At 36.5% G+C, this 17,860-nt stretch overlaps 1 protein-coding gene across 1 annotated transcript; it reads right to left on the bottom strand.

The window, feature by feature from the left end:
- Positions 1-2,902: 2,902 nt before the first annotated feature.
- Positions 2,903-12,864, bottom strand: kcnj4 (potassium inwardly rectifying channel subfamily J member 4). The gene is made up of 3 exons (XM_082171889.1): positions 12,505-12,864; positions 7,994-8,149; positions 2,903-4,402 (listed from the first exon to the last, which is right to left on the bottom strand). The coding sequence occupies exons 2-3, from the start codon at positions 8,014-8,016 to the stop codon at positions 2,929-2,931; spliced, it is 1,497 nt and encodes a 498-aa protein (XP_082028015.1). The 5' UTR covers positions 8,017-8,149; positions 12,505-12,864; the 3' UTR covers positions 2,903-2,928.
- Positions 12,865-17,860: the final 4,996 nt, after the last annotated feature.

The raw sequence follows: 17,860 nt of genomic DNA, 5'->3' as shown, positions 1-17,860 counted from the left end.
CATCAGGCAAGTGTTATTTAAATAAACTCATGATGTACTTACAAACTTTCCAATGCCTCGTTTTATGAGTACAGAAACTATTTGTACTACTGTAGAAGTTTGGTACCATTCTGGGCATTATTAGTGTGGTAATTTACCAGATACAAATTGGAGCCAATAGCACCTGCACTAAGCCATTCGGCTGATATCTCTAAATAAGCTCTAACGTTAATAATGTTCGACCAAGGGGAAAAAGGCTTCTGGGGGGTGTTTGGCTCGAGGTCATGGTGCAAAGGACCCTAGGTTGATTTCACTCCGAACCGTCCCTTTAAGGGAACATTCTATTTCATCATTCTTCAAACATTATTGGAATGTTACTTTTGAATGTTCTCTGAATATTCCGAAACAAGTTACATAAAAAAACAAAAAACAGACAAATGTCCAACTGAAACATGTCAGACTTAAACATCCCATGACCAATGTATAAACATTCACAAATAAGGTTTTTATAACTTAATGGTAAAGTTAGCAAAATGTTCTTAGAACTTATTTTTGTTAACTGGGATATCAGATTAAAGGGTAACTCTCGCCAAATTTGAACCTAGGCTCTTTTTGTTAATCTACCCGAGTCAAACTTTCGTGTAAAAGCATAATTAGAATAGAAACGCCACTTTTAAGTTTGACCGTATTTTCGTTTTAGGTCAAAATGCCTTTTGATAGCATCAAAATCGCTATTTTTAAAACACTAAGAAGGCTCGACACTACATGAAACTTGCTGGAAGTATCACCAGGGGCTCTACACATGAACTCAAGCATTGAGAACATTGTTTGTGTACACAGAGTTGACTAAAAAGAAAGGTTTTGATCAACTCACTGTAGCTGTTGTTCTTCCCGGCCGCCGGCATTTTGTCTGTCAAAAATAGTTGATCTGAATCATTTCATTATTATATGAGGATCCTTTTTCAAATACAAGGTCAATATTGATTTTCACTAACGACAGAACAACAAATTATCCGTGAATTTATATGGAACTAAGCTTTAGGAGCTTTCCATCTTTACTCTCCTCCCTGTTACGTTGCATTCGGAGATTGACTATTTTTGACTGACAAAATTCCAGCCACCGGAAACACTAACTGATAAAGTGAGTCATACAAAACCTTTCTTTTTAGTAAACTTTGTGTACACAAACAATGTTCTCAATGCTGAAGTTCATGTGTAGAGCCCCTGGTGATACTTCAAGCAAAGTTTCATTTTGTGTCGAGCCTTCTTAGTGTTTTAAAAATAGCGATTTTGATGCTTTTGTAGTCGTGCCCCAAAGCACTCCCATTCAAAAGGCAATTTGACCTAAAATGAAAATACGGTCAATCTTAAAAGTGGCGTTTCCATCCTAATTATGCTTTTACGCGAAAGTTTGACTCGGGTAGATTAACAAAAAGAGCCTGGGTTCAATTTTGGCGAGAGTTACCCTTTAAATCATGATCATTATTTTTTGTATCTAATTTATGAAAAACCAAAATTATCTACATTTTTTACATCGCTTTGATCATCAATTCAAATAAATGTCTGTGATTCTTTCACCAGGATAGAAATTAATTTGAGACAATTCATCCCTCCAACTAAGAAAGATCTATTCAAACAGGCTTTTAAATGATAAACTATATACATAATGTATTAAAATAAAATGAATCAACAATAAAGAAGCACATGGATCCATGTCATGAACAGAATCTGTGATTACGGTAACTCTAGAGAGAGAAACATCAGTCTGTCCTGAGCTCAACTCCTTTGGTGATTTTTATTTGTGCTTCTCTTCTTTCCTTCTTGGCATCTTAGTCTGATGTTCTGTCGTCAGTTTCATGATGCGTCTGATCTCCACTGGAAGCCACATTACGTGACCCTCCCTCCTGTGATCTCGTCAATGACCATTTAGGTGACATGACATGAGGTCACGACCTTTAGGGTCACGTGTTCCTTGAGGCCAAACACACCCACTTCCTCCTTTTGGGAAGACTGCGATGAGCAAAGTACAAAAATGCAGGCAAGGTGATATATAAATAAATAAATATATATAATAGATGTATTTATTCATATAAATATAATTCATTTAAATAAATAAATTTAGTATTTTATATAAATACATTTATTCTTTATATACAAATGTATTACTTATAAATAATATGTTTATATAATAAATACATTATTTGTATACAAATATTTTATTTATATAAATTAGTTATATTATCTATATAATGTGAATAATTTACTTTATATTTGTTTATATAAATATACATTTATATGAACATTTAATTATACATTTAATAATTAATGTATTAAGATAAATGTATTACTTGGATATAAATGTATTTAAATAAATATACATTTATATAAACACATACATTTTTTATTTATATACGAAAGTGTTTATATATGTACATTTTTCACATGTACTATTTATATCATACATTTTTATACAAATAATGCATTTATTTATATAAAAGTATTATATTTATTTATATAAATTAGTTATATTATGTAAATAGTATACATTAGAATAATTTGCATGTATAAATATAAATATATTTATTTATATAAATATACATTTATATATAAATAATACAGGTATTTATATAAATGTATTATTTGTATATAAATGTACTTAATATATAATATAGTTTATGTAATATATACATTTAGGATTTATAAATAATGTATTTGTATTCCTAAATGTGTGTGTGTATATATATATGTATATATACAATTATTTATTTGTATACATTTATTAATTCAATTTAGTACTGTATTTATATGAATCAATTATATTATGTAAGTATAATACATTTAACTAATAATAATTATTTACATAAATATTAATTCATATATAAATAATAAATGTATTTAGTTTTTATAAATGTGATTAAATAAGTATAAATGTATTTTACTCGTGGGCTGTCATATCTCGGACTCGCTCTTATAAGTCGTGGGGTCGAGCGGTATGGCAGTCTGCAGGATATCGAACTCGATCTGATTGTCCATGTCTAATACGCAGAGCACGTTGCTGCCGGAGGTCATCGTGGCCGAGTCCTGGAACATCTTCTGGAAGTCTGTGGGAATGCCGGTCATATCCTCACCCGCACGCTCCTCCTCCTCGTCCTCTCCGCAACACAGTGCCACCTCGTTCTCATAGCAGAAGGCGCTAGGTGAGTGCGGCGGGAGGAGCGTTTGAGCCCCGCGGTGGCAGCGGATATCCGGCGTCTCGGAACGGGACGAAGCCGATGAACGGCGTTCGCTCAGATCTTTCAACTCCTTAGCGCTGCAGGTGGGAGTCGAGGGAACCTCATAGGTTTTGTGGAAGTGAGCGTAATCGACCTTGTAGCGGTCGCGGTCCTCGAAGATGACGGGCTCGAAGCGGTGACCCCAAAGGATCTCGCGGGAAAGATAGGAGCTTCGCGTTTGTGTGGTCATGGCCGTCGCCTCCACCATTCCCTCCAGGATCACCACGATCTCAAAGTCGTCGGATTCAAGGTCGGATCGGCTCATTGTCCAAAGCGGCGAGTCCTCGTCTATCTCGTGAACGATGACTAAAGGCGACACTAAGAAGAGGCGGTCGGTTCCTTCATCGTATCCCACGTTTAGATCCATTTGTTCTAGCGGGATGAACTCGCCTTCAGCCGTCACGTAGGGTCGGATGAGCTGCGCCCGAACGTGAGCCTCGACGATGTGGCTACGCCGAAGGTTCCCGACTCGCCACATTAAGCAAAGCTTCCCATCGCGCAACGCAATCACTGCGTTCTGTGAAAAAAGCAAGGTTTGGTTCCTCTTCTTCGGACGCGCCATTTTGGCCATGATGGTGCCAATCATGAAGGAGTCAATGATGCATCCGAGAATCGATTGCACCACCACTGTCGCGATCGCTACGGGACACTCTTCGGTCACGCAGCGCCAGCCGTAGCCAATGGTGGTTTGGGTCTCGATTGAGAACAGGAATGCCCCGACGAAGCCCTCAACGTGCAGCAAACATGGCTTCCACGGCTTCCCGCCACGATCTTTATCGAAGTCCCCGTGAGCCAGAGAAGCGCTGTAGAAGATCAAGCCGAAGATGAGCCAGGACACCAGGAAGGTGGAGCAGAAGATCATAAACAGGTACCGCCAGCGGATGTCCACGCACGTCGTAAAGATGTCCGCCAGGTAGCGCCACGGCTTGTCGTCCATGTTGGTGAAGACCACGTTGCACTGGCCGTTCTTCTTGACGAAGCGGCTGCGCAGCTGGCCTCGGCCCGACGTGGAGATCCTCCCGTTGTAGGCGGTGCCCATCGCCGACCCACTCGGACCCTCCCCTCCTCCGAGCCGGCCCGAGCCGCAGCCGTTGTGGAGGCCGAGGGTGGAGATCTTCAGCGCTTCCTCGTCAGGGGACACGATGCTGTACCTGAGAGAGAGGACAGAAGAGTTTGGGGTCTTAGGTGAGTTAACACTGAATACTCAATGCTTTATAGACCAAAGTGAATTCATAATTTAATTTTGACATGAATTTACATGAATTTTGTAACACTGACACTTACTGTACTTAATTGAATCAACATAAGCTCAATTGAATGTTTTAGAATTTATACATTTTGCAACATTGCAACTTATTGAACTGAACTGAATCAACATAGAAGCTCAATTGAATGTTTCATCATTTATACATTTTGCAACATCAAGTTGTTGAACTGAATTGAATAAATTGAGCTGAATAAGGGCACAATTGTCTCCTGTAGATCTGCTTTATAGTTGAAATTGAATAAGTAATTGATGAATTTTGCAACATTGACACTTACTGAACTGAATTAAATCAACATGAAGCTCAATTGAATGTTTCATAATTGGTCAATTTTGCAACGTTAACACTTATTGAACTGAATTGAGTCAATTGAGCTGAATAAGGGCACAATTGTCTTCTGTAGATTTGAATTATAGTTGAAATTGAATTAGCAATTGATGAATTTTGCAACATTGACACTTATTGAACTGAATCGTATCAACACTGAACTGAATTGAGCAGAATAATGGCACTATTGTCTTCTGTAGATCTGCTTTATAGACAAAATTGAATTCATAATTGTATTTTGACATGAATTTACGTGAATTGTGCAACACTGACACTTATTGTGCATAATTGAATCAACATAGAAGCTCAATTTAATGTTTTATAATTGATACATTTTGCAACATCAATAGTTATTGAACTGAATTGTATCGACACTGAACTAAATTGAGCTGAATAATGGCACTATTGTCTTCTGTTTATCTGCTTTATACTTGAAATTTAATTAGTAATTGATGAATTTGCAACATTGACACTTACTGAACTGAAATGAATTGAATCAACATCCCAGCTAACTAAAATATGTTCTAGGAAATTTTTTGCTAACATTCTTATTCAATTATTAAAACTATTTTCGGAATGTTCTCTGAACATTTAAAACGACCAGTTTTTCAAATGTTTTAAAAGTTTTTTGTTGGTTATGTGAACATTAATGACATATTCTACTTTATCATTGTTCAAGTATGTTACTTTTGAAAGTTCTCTGAAACTACTAAAAGTAGTAGCATAAAACAGACGACCAACATCCAACTAAAATGTTCCATGAACGATGTATAAATAATGTTTTTGTGCTGAGTTTTTTGAGAACATTAAAGACCAGATAACATTGAACAAACATTCTATTAACGTTACTGGAAGAACTTTGAGAGAACCTTCCCACAACGTTAGCCAAAGTTATGAGAACGTTCCCTGTTCGCTGGGATTGAACTGAATTAAGATGAATAATGACATTTGATTAAGTCTGTATCATTGATTCTGTTATTTTTCCTGCGAGGCTGTTTTGAAACTATTGTATAAAGCGCTATTTAAATGTGAAGGAGGGCAGGTGAAGAGCTGTAATCTGATTGGAGAGTTTGTTCTTTCCAGTGACCGCTCTAAAGGACACACACTCACTCCAGATAAACCATGAGTCACTAATGCGTCTCTTCTAGAAACACACGAACGGATCCTCCTAAAGAACTTCCTGAACCTTTAACGAGTGGTCTTACAGTGGGATCAGGACTGTCTGTTTCTCCATGGTTTCACTGTCTCTCTCTTTCAGTTTTTGTCCATTAAGGGTTGAGGGACTCAGGTGTGTGTTACCTGCCCCTAAACAGGGATTATGAGGAAAGGCCAGTCATTTAGCATTTAGCCATATCAGGATTGCGGTCAGTGAAGGTTAGGGATTATAACCTGAGCCATCTCTCTCTCTCTCTCTCTCTCTCTCTCTCTCACACACACACACACACACACACACACACACACACACACACACACACACACACACACACACACACACACTAATAAACAAATAAACATACAGCCTGACACTCAATCATCTGCTGATGTTTGGTGGAGCACAAGAGTGACAGTAAACGCTTTAAATTAAACAGCATTCAAAATTCTTGTTTGATTTTGTTGACACTTTTTATCAAAATGTGTTTAGGAATAAAATGTTGCATAAAAAAAAACAGGTGAATGATATATGAACAAACCCCTCAGTAAAAAGCTTCAGAATATAGATGGGAATAAAACTGTAAGTTTTGGTGCATATAAGTGCTGCTGAAGTGGAGATGAAACGTTTTAAAGATATCAATGGTGATTGAAATCTACAGACGAAATCAAATAGATAAAGTGCAATAAAATAAACACTTAACTGTAGTTTGGATGTTTTCTTTCCACTAGTTTTAAAGAAGACGTCATGGGAGCAAAATAGCACAAAATCCCAATGGTCTGAGTTGGTCTTGTTGTTGACGAGCAGCATTAAACACAAAGTATTTCACTCGGAAAGTTCAAAATGACTCGCAAACCAGCTGAGAAAATGAGCAAAACATTTGATACTTACGCATTTTACCATTTTTCTTTCTACAGATATCAGGGATACTTTACCCAAAAATGATTATTCTGACATCATTTATTACCCCTTATGTCGTTTCAAATCTGTATGACTTTCTTATGTTGAGCCCAAAAGAAGACACTTTGAAGAATGTTGAAAACCAAACAACATGACTTTCATTGTATGGACAAAAAAACACAGACATTTCTCAAAATACCTTATTTTATGTATAACAGAAGAAAGAAAGAACGTCATACAGGTTTGGAAAGACATGAGGGCTAATAAAGGATAACAGAATAATAATCTCTGGGTCAAATATCTCTTAATAATTTGAATATATATAACATGAGTAGGGATGCCGATTAGGTTTTTTGTGCCCCTGATCCGATCCGAGTCCTTGAATATTGAGTATCTTCCGAGACCGAGTCCCGATCCGACAATTGTGTTTTCCTATAGTGGTATGTTCACACTTCAAGTACATTAAAATGATTAAAATGCTCCAATGTTTACAGGGATGTAAAGAGAGTTTCTCAAGGGCTCAAATGTAAAAAAGGGGCATCTATCACTGGTGTGATTCCAATATTACTACTACTACACACACACACATATATTTATTAAGAATATGGGACTACTGATATAAACTTCTTGTATTTTATATGTATAATAAGCAGAATAATTGCAACATAAAGGGAAAAAAGTGGATTTAAGGTTAGAAAGCATGTCAGTCAAGCAACTCGCAACCCACTGCAATGCGTTAGGGCAACCGCGTCTCAGATGGTCTTACAGCAGATACAAATAAATTGTAAATAAATAGTGATGCGATTTCGAGTGATGCGCACTCTTGTAAGTAAATATGCTAAACAGAAGCATGGACGCGGCGCATTTACATTTCATGGTCGCCTGTTGGCAAACCCACTTAAAGGCACATACTGCCACCTACTGCACAACATTGGCATTACATCTCGATGTGAAATAAATGATCAGGCTTAGGATAACATTAAAAAATGTTTCATTTGCCCCGATCCCAATTCTTGTGATCACCATGACCCGTAAACGCACACACACACACACACACACACACACACACACACACACACACATACATGTGGTTTTCATACCTGTTGGCTCGGTTGCTTCCCATGCTGTATTTGATCTTCAGCGTGTTTATGCTGCTGTCCTCAGTGACGCGACAGAACAACGTTCTCCGTTTACTGGGAAAGATTTGGGATCGGCATCCTAACAGATGACGCACAGGCCTCGATGTATCTCACACACTGCAGCCAAAGAGAAACAGATGCGCTGTTACACACTCAGTCTGATTTCAGAGGGTTGATCTGAAGTGGACAGAAACTATATTTGTGTTCTGGTTTGGATGCCGTGATCTGGGTCAAAGCAGTGGTTAAAATAGACCTGACGCGCACACACACGCACACACACTCACACTCACACATACACACAGATGTAGGCTAACAACATCACTGCTTTGCATGTTCTCTAAATGTTCAGCTCAATATTTAGATTTAGATTTCTTACATTCAGAGAAAACATTTAAAACCATTCCTGCCCAATTTGATGATTTATGCATTTGCACTGCAAATTCTTTATACTTTGACTGATTAAAGTTCATCATCAACAACAACTGCCCAGATTTACCCAAATGGGCTTAAACACACACACATATATATATATATATATATATATATATATATATATATATATATATATATATATATATATTCTTTCTACAATAAATGCACTTGCTTTTATAGTTTGACATGTAAAGACATTCAGACATTAAGTGTCCAAATACATATATTTAGGCCTAAATGTAAGATTGCATATAAAATCTCCATGCATTTAGATTACAAAGTTTTAACATAAACTTAATGCAATGCATATTTGTCAATCATACATTCATGAAACAGGTCAGACTTCTGTAATAGTCCTAATAAATTTAATGTGTTTAAAATACACAATAACCAGGTTTATATATTTAAGAATAAATCCAATTTGTTTTGATCTCATACATACACTAAATATTGCTTATTACACAGATAGTCATATTTTAACAGTGTTCATACTGTTTAACTGAATAAATGTAACATATTTATGCGGATTCTATGCAATTTGAAGTAGAATTAGTTTGATTATTTAAATAAAATCAAATGCAAATAGTTAATTTCACCACTTTAATTTATGACTTACAAATATGCATCACCGAAAATATCCATGCATTTGAATTGCACAGTTTTAACATAAACACTAATAAAATTAACATGCAAGTCAAATGTCTCAATTTATTTACATTAAATGTCAGAGTTTCAAAGAAAAATGCATTTATTGTATAAAACTTTAATGAAAAAAGTATTTTAAAATATAATATTTTTTTTTTTATAAAACCAATGTTTAATGTTTATTTTGTGTTCATCTGGGCAGTTATTGTTGATGATGAACTTTAGTCTGGTTGTCGAAGTAAAGAAATGTTTATGTCCTCAGACACAGATTTCTGTGTTTTATGATCTCTGTCTCTCATCACAGCAGAAGTTTTGTATGTCTTGAGATGATTTAAGCTGAAACGCTGTATTAAATGTTTGCAGTTGTTCATGTGTCGATCTCATCAGACGTCATCAGAACAGACGCATGTGACTCAATAACTGCGCTGCCAAAACAATGAAAATGGACTTAACCTTTGTTACACAATATAAACACTATTAATCCCTGGCTGTGTGTGTGTGTGTGTGTGTGTGTGTGTGTGTGCGTGTGTGTGGAGGAGGAGAAGGTTTCTTTCTTTATTCCTAATCCAGTAAATGATGTCTGAATGATGTCTGAATAATCTCCTCATCTCTCATTTTTACAGTGATATGAGAAGTAGAGCCCTGAGGATCCTGCAGTGTAATCTGAGACTCTCTCTGTGTGTGTGTGTGTGTGTGTGTGTGTGTGTGTGTGTGTGTGTGTGTGTGTGTGTGTGTGTGTGTGTGTGTGTGTGTGTGTGTGTGTCTGTGTGTGTGTGTCTGTGTGTGTGTGTCTGTGTGTGTGTGTCTGTGTGTGTGTGTGTGTGTGAGAGACAGGAGGTGAGTTCAGACTCAAGCAGATTTGATATTTAAATATTCTATATAAACAATGAAGCTCTTGATGTGCTTCACTTAGAAAGTGTGTGAAAAGTGTCACATGAGTTTAGAAGACAATTCTATGTCTATTAATTATTTTTGATTTATTGTGTTTTATAGTGGTTGTGTATTAATGTTACTTGAACATTTGTTCATAACTTTTGAGAGAATCGTGCGGAACGTTCCCTGTTAGCTGAGTTTCTCTTCACTATCACTGGTTTTCACTTAATTTCACTTTAAATTTTTGTTGTTTAAACAATTTACACTTTTATCCAAAATGACTTGCATTTGTTCAGGGTGTTCATTTAATGGGGTCACGCGTGGGAAATGGACCCATGACCTTGCTGACATTGATATCACCATGATCTGTTTGAGCCACAGGACTGTTCAAACTACACATTAACTATCATCAACACACTACATCTGCTGATTCAGCATTTCAAACCAGCAAACTTCTGTCTCTACTGACATTCAGACATTTAAGTGTGATTTTGGTGTTCAGACACTTTTTGTGGCTGTTATCAGTGTTGGGGAAAGCTACTCTGAAAAGTAATGCATTACAATATTGCGTTACTCCCTTAAAAAGTAACTAATTGCGTTACTTCGTTACTTTTTAAGAAAAGTAATGCGTTACGTTACTTTTGTGTTACTTTTTCTCACCTGGTCTGGTCGTTTTATAACAAAAAAAGTGCTATTTTTGGGCAAATGTAAAGTCCCTTTCACACCAAATGTTTCATAATAAGCCTCAGACTGAAGGAAGAGTTCCGAACATTCCGAATACTGAATGTTTTCATTCAAGTCAGATGAGTAAATGCATGCTCACATTTAGTCTAGAACTACAATAACCATCATGTTTACACACTACGCCTCTGCACTTCAATTTGTCTCAACATTGGGACAAGAGAGCTGTCAGTCAATAAATGGGAAAACAAAGCAACTTGAGTTACTTATTTGAAAAAGTGACTCAGATATTTTGTTGTAAATTCTAAAAGTATTGCATTACTTTACTAGTTACTTGAAAAAGTAATCTGATTACGTAACTCAAGTTACTTGTTATGAGTTACCTCAACACTGGCTATTACACATAGGCCTACATAACGGGGAGCGTTCTTTCAAAGTTATGAACAAACGTTCAAGTAACGTTAATACACTGTTTGTTCAAAATTATCAGGTCTTTCATAATGTTAGCGTTAAAACGTTAGCACACAAATAACATAATAACATCATTCATGGATTTTTTTTTTTTTTTTTTCTGAAACATTTTAGTTGGTATTTGTGTAACAATGGTAGTTTCAGGACGTTCAGAAAACATTCAAAAGTAACATTCCAATAATGTTGGAAGAATAATTAAATGGAATGTTCCCTTAACATCTGAATTACCAGAAAAAGAAAAAAACATTCTAAAACTGGATGTTTTGAACATTCAGAGAACATTCAGGAATTACATTTCCAGAACTCAATGGTAATGTTAGCAAAACGTGCTTAGATCATATTTTGTGCATTTGGCGAGTTGTTGGTTTTTACATCCAGTCTTGACAATATGAACCTTAATTGCTCCTCTTTGTACATTCTACAGAAAATATCTAATGTGATAAATATACTTTGATAAATACCATGGTACAGTTTGATTACCATATTCATTCCAACACCACAGTATTTACATGGCACTATATGTAAAAATCATAGGCACTTGTTCAAACTAACTAAAACCATGGTGCATTTCTGTAGGACTGGAAACATCAGTGCATTGAGTGCATTAAGCTCTCATTGATCAGGGGAATCAGATGAAGTCACGCGGCACATTTAGCGCGCTTTCCGCTGGAAACTAACCGTCAAATAAACGCGAGGCGACAGAACTCCAGTTTCCCGCGCTTGAAGTTTAAACTGATTTATAGTAGCTAAACACAGCGTGTGAAACTCGCCAGAAAACTTTTAAATCACTCCAAACAACATACCTCAGGGGTTTCATCGTGCACCAGATGTTCGTCTCAAATCTGCGGGATTGAGACTGTGACATAAATATGATGACGTGCAGGTAAATTTAGCGCGCGCGGTAAATCCAGTAAAGCTTCAGATGCGGCGCGCGATCAGTGCGTGATCTCAAACAGAGAGTTTAATCTCTTTTCATTACAACATCAAGTTTCTTTTCTCGGTTTCAGCCGCATTTATCCTCCCCTCATCTGCCCATCAGCCATCGGTTTTATGTACGTCAGTCCTTTAGTTTTAGACGCTCAAAGTTACAAACGAATGTTCCTAAATCAAATAGGCTGTTATTTATAACATTGATTTGTACGTTTACATCACTCCTATTTAAAATAAAATAAAAATAAAATAAACAAAGACATATACATTTGTTATATAAGTGTCAAAAATTTACAAAATGCAGGAGACATCTTTATACAAAAGCCAGCAATGGATGAAATGGATGGGGAAATAAAAAGCTTTTGCCACTAATGAAGAGCAATTCAGACATTTGTATTATCTGGTTTACTGCACACAAGAAGACATAAAGAATTACTCACCTTGTTAAAGCAAATGTTTAATCTGTAAATGTATTCTTTCCCTTAAAACCTGTCTTCTGCTCGCGGTCACTTCGTGTTTTGGCGGTAATTAAGCACGCGCTCCGTTCTCTCGTCCCGTTTTTTTTTATTTTTTTTATTATTCTCCGAAAACACCCATCTTTAACACGATGTTATCAGCGCCGTGTTTCTGTAATTCATTTTTTTCTTGTAGTTTTCGCAGGTTAATCCCTCCGGTCTCTCTTCTTTGACTTGACTCACGCGGTAATCTCCGAGCGCGCGCGCGCTCTCCTCCTCATCCTCGCGGTCTCGCGCGCATGTGGGTGACCGACCGGCGGATAACGGGGGAGGAGGACTGGGAGGAGAGAGAGATGCGAGAACCTGTCACTGCGATTATGCTCACTTCAGATTGATGTCAAGTGAAATTCAGTCCAAATTAGTCCAGACATGATGGATGAGGGAATGAAATGGAGGACCGCCGATTGACTTGTTCAGGATTTTGCTTCTGTCTGTGGGATAGATGCACATTTTTATCATTTTCATCTTCAGCTTCACAGATTTTATTCTTAGAGGATGTTTCTCGCTGTCTTCTCTTGTCAAAGTGTTTTAGCATCCGAACCAAAATGTTCTCTCACACAGATTCAGAAAGAATATGACCAAAACTGGGGTTCTTTCATAATCCAAACTACCCACACGCTTTAAAAAAAAAAAAGGGTTTTTTTGCAGAGATACCATCTCTTAAAAATAAAGATTCTTTATTGACAGAATTGGTTCCATTAAGAACCTTTAACATCCATGGAGTCTTTCCATTCCACAAAAAAATTCTTTGTAGGCTATTATTCAAATATAAACAAAGGTTTCAAAATGGAGTTTTCGCAGCGAAGCCCTACAAGATCAATTTTTGGTTCCCCAATTAACCTTTCAGTGAACAATTCTTAAAAGAACCAAGTGTGAATAAAATTGTAATCGTCTAAAGAACCTTTTGTGGAACGGAAAGATTCCATGATGTTAAAGGTTCTTCATGCAACCAATAAAGAACCCTCATTTTTGAGAGTTAGACCCTAGAAACTGAAAAGAAATGAGAAATTCCAGTGAATCTGATGAAAACAAACTGTTTACAAACACAAAAATGAACTGCTTCACCTCAACTTGCGTCTTAGAAACAGCGTGAACGTTGCTTTCCTGGCCTCTGATCTGTGTTTCTGTCCTGATTATTTGGTTTTGAGAGATTCTAGAGCATGGTTTCTATGGAGATGTTGTTGTTTCGGCGATGGAGGCCTGAATGAGGAGGTGGGTAAATCTGAACATATGACAGCCGTGGAGTGACAGTAGGAGTGTGTGTGGGAGAAAACACACAGAGAGACGAGCTGAGGCGAGAGGATCCTGCTAGGACAGCAGGAATGAGGACATATTTAACAACAAGACGAACCAAAATGTGCTCTTGTGGAATCAGTGCTCAAAGCCACTTTAATATATATATATATATATATATATATATATATATATATATATGCAGTGCAGTGTTGGGAAAAATAATGCATTACAGTATTGCGTTACTCCTTTAAAAAGTAACTAATTGCGTTACTTAACCCTCTGGTGCTCTTCGCATGTTGGTCAAAAATGACCAAATTTGTTTTCAATGAAATTAATGTACTATATTTTAGTTTGATAATGTTTTTTTAAATTATATTCACGCTGTATTTATAATTCTAATAATTCACTTTCTGAGCATAGACCTGAACATTAAATTTCCAACTTAAACTGTCGTAAATCTTGAATGCTTTAGAGCACAGACTGAAGTTTGATCTCTTTTCAAAGACAAGTTTGGCAGATTATTGCTGAAGTGAAAAAAAGTTTTAAAAAGTGAAAAGTTGTTATGAAAAATGTGCAAACATACTATTTTCCATTTTTATATGAAATATATATTTTCAAAAATATGTTTTACTCTAAAACTGTGAGAAAATCAAAGCCATAAATCTAAACAAGTTGTGTTCAAAATTTGAACCTGAAAAAGGAGCTTAGTAAGAGTTTGTTTGGCCACAGTACCAAAAGCTTCCACTATAAAATTCGTCTCCCATTCATTTCCAGTGCGCTCATTTTTGACCGCGAGGAGAACAAGTGTGACTATTGTTTTCAGGACCATTTAACCTGTTCGAATCATGTCCATGATTTCTTTTTGTGGTCACATAGCAAGTGCCAAACCCTTTACCAAGTTTCGTACCATTCCAATGAAGAACCATTTTTAAAATAAAAATGTTCAGGCAAAAATGACCAAAGAGCACCAGAGGGAAAAGTACATTAAAAAGAAAAAAAAACAAGAAAAAAAAAACATGCATTGCAAGTTTAACACCTACTAAAAGCAAAACAATCTATAGTCATTTTTGCTTATGGTTTAACTGAATCACTGAAGATCAGCAGCAAGTAGGCCTACATTGGTCAATAAAGTGTAAAAATGTATGTTTTATTTAACATATTTAGTTATTGCAGGCTTGCGTAGTATTCTGATTTAGCATTTGACTGATTTTATTCATTTTGAGGAATACTAAATCTGTTTTTGTACAAGTCAGATGAGTAAATGCATGCTCACATTTAGTCTAGAACTACAATAACCATCATGTTCACACACACTTACGATTTCTCTCTACATGGGGACAGGAGAGCTGTCTGTCAATAAATGGGAAAACAGTAACTTGCGTTACTTATTTAAAAGGTAACTCTAGAGTTTTAAAGTAAATTTTGTTGTAAATTTAAAAGTAATGCGTTACTTCACTAGTTACTTGAAAAAAAGTAATCTGATTACGTAACTCAAGTTACTTGTAATGCATTACCCCCAACACTGTATATATACGTACATATTAGTATATCAACCTGTGCTAATGTGATGTGGTCACATTTACCGTTGGTTGGCATATTTTGGAATCCCCATGCAAAAGTTTTCACCCCCTTGCAGATTCAAATTGGTCACGTCAAGCCAATTTGCTGAATTCAGTTTTTGAAGGTCCACCCCCAAACATAACAAAAATCATACAAAAATCGAGATCAAATTGATACAAATTAGTCACCAACTGGGCAAAACGTCAAATAGTTACACATTTCCATGAGATTGTGTTGGTGTTTCCAAAAATACAACGAGGAATTAAAATAAGATATGATTTCATATTGGTAGTTACAAAACTAAAAGTTTAATAAATCTAGAATTATTCAGTTGTTTTGATTGGATATATAAACATGCCGCCTCTGAGAGAGAGAGAGAGAGAGAGAGAGAGAGAGAGAGAGAGAGAGAGAGACGCTCAGACAGACAGGTGATCCTCTCTTACTCAAACTGGACATGACCCAAAACCTCAATACCACACACACACACACACACACACACACAGGGTCGATGGCGGTAGCATGAGGTTACAGGGTGAAGGACACAGAGGTCAGGAAGAACATTAAAGCACTTTCACCCTCATATAAGAGAGAGAACTTTAGATGAAGCGAAAGACCAGTCACATTTTTACACCTGTCAATCATCCCTAATCCCTGTGTTGAACAAAAATATTCAAGAACGTTTTGCTAACGTTCCCATTAAGTTATTTCTAAATGTTCTCTGAACGTTCAACACGTCCAAAAACATTTATTGCACATGTAAAAAGTTATTGCAAATGTTAGAGAAGACATTAAGGAAATGTTCCATTTTAGAACGTTTTTGTGATAATGTTACAATAGATACATTTGAACGAACTTTCTAATAACGTTCCTGGAAGAACTTTTCCCTGTTAGCTGGGATTTAGTTCCACTTGTTTCTATGAAGATGAAGACAATCCTCAGATATAACATCTGCTCCTCAAACATGTCTCAATTATTACTGTGTCTGTGAGAGTGACACAGCACAACAGAACAGTGTGTGTGTGTGTGTGTGTGTGTGTGTGTGTGTGTGTGTGTGTGTGTGTGTGTGTGTGTGTGTGTGTGTGTGTGTGTGTGTGTGTGTGTGTGTGTGTGTATTAATAGTCTGTAATCGCCTCTGGGCGTCCTGATAAATTCCCACGACCTCTGATCGACACAACACCAGTGTCTCTCTCCAGGTTTTCCTTTCCCTCTTGAACAAGAATCCACTGCTGTTCTTCTCTCACTCTTTCTCTCTTTTCACCGGTAACGTAGCTTGTCCTGTGTGTTGTGGCCGTTCACGCAGTCGTGTGGAAACTCTCTCGTTTTCTGCCGTTTTGCACACACTACTGCCGACCGTGTTATGTAAGAAAGAACCTTTGCTAACTTCCTAATTTGATCCCGAATGGTTGACTGCTCCTCTGTCTGTCACACTGAGTTCACACGCGACTCTCAGTCCAACCGTTCAAACGCGCTGAACGCGTCTCTCATTCAGACATCCAGGAGAACAGACGAGCATCAATGGCCGTTTGAGGCGCTAAATATGAAATAACGCCCAGCTCACTGTAAAACATTATGCAGGACGGTGTTAAATACAACCCGTACAAATCAGTTATATTTTACTTAAGAATAGGCCTATTAGTTGTCTAATATATATATATATATATATATATATATATATATATATATATATATATATATGGTAGCCTACATTCTAACTACGCTACCTATTTGTTAACAGTAATATCTGCAACATTATTTTAATTTTTGTATCTCTATCAGGGAACGTTCTCAGAACTTTGTAAATGTTCTTCCAGAAACGTTAATAGAACGTTCGTTCAAGTTACCCGTTTCTTTATAATGTTCTTAAAACGTGCACAAATACGTTAATTATTGGCTACATCGGTTCATGGAACGTTTTGTTTTTAAAACGTCTACCATTTTAAAACATTACAACATTCAGAACGTTCTTGAACATTCCTATATAGGCTAATGTTTGCAAACTGATCGAATGGAATGTTTCCTTAAACAAGATTTTTTTTTAAACCATGTTTAAACATTTAAAAACGTGAATGTTCACTCAGAAATAACGTTTAGACTATACGTGTGTAGCTGAATCACGTTAGCAAAACGTTCGAAGAACATAGCATTATGTTTGTTATCTGTGCTGAAACAAAGTAGCCTAAATCTTTTAAAAATCTTTTAGGTTCTTGCATGAGCCATATGTGAATAAATCATTTAGGATCTGAAGTTTATGTGATAGTCTTCTGTCTGTGTGTTTGAGGATTATCATGTCCAGTGTGTGTTGTGAGTGTATTATGAGTGTATGTCATCAGTATTGGAGGGAGCTGTACTGTCCTCTAGAGGAAAACACTGGTATAGACACACTTCATTTATCCTTCCATACCACTTTTCATTCTTTATTTTGATAATGCATTGCTCTATTTATTAAAGTTGTTTATTGCAACATGATATAGCCTTCTCCTGCACT

This window comes from Leuciscus leuciscus (assembly GCF_965113295.1).
Source record: "Leuciscus leuciscus genome assembly, chromosome: 1".
In the NCBI taxonomy this organism is placed as follows: Eukaryota; Metazoa; Chordata; class Actinopteri; order Cypriniformes; family Leuciscidae; genus Leuciscus; species Leuciscus leuciscus.
The sequence above is the reverse complement of the archived record's forward strand: the minus strand, read 5'-3'. Positions and strand labels throughout refer to the sequence as shown.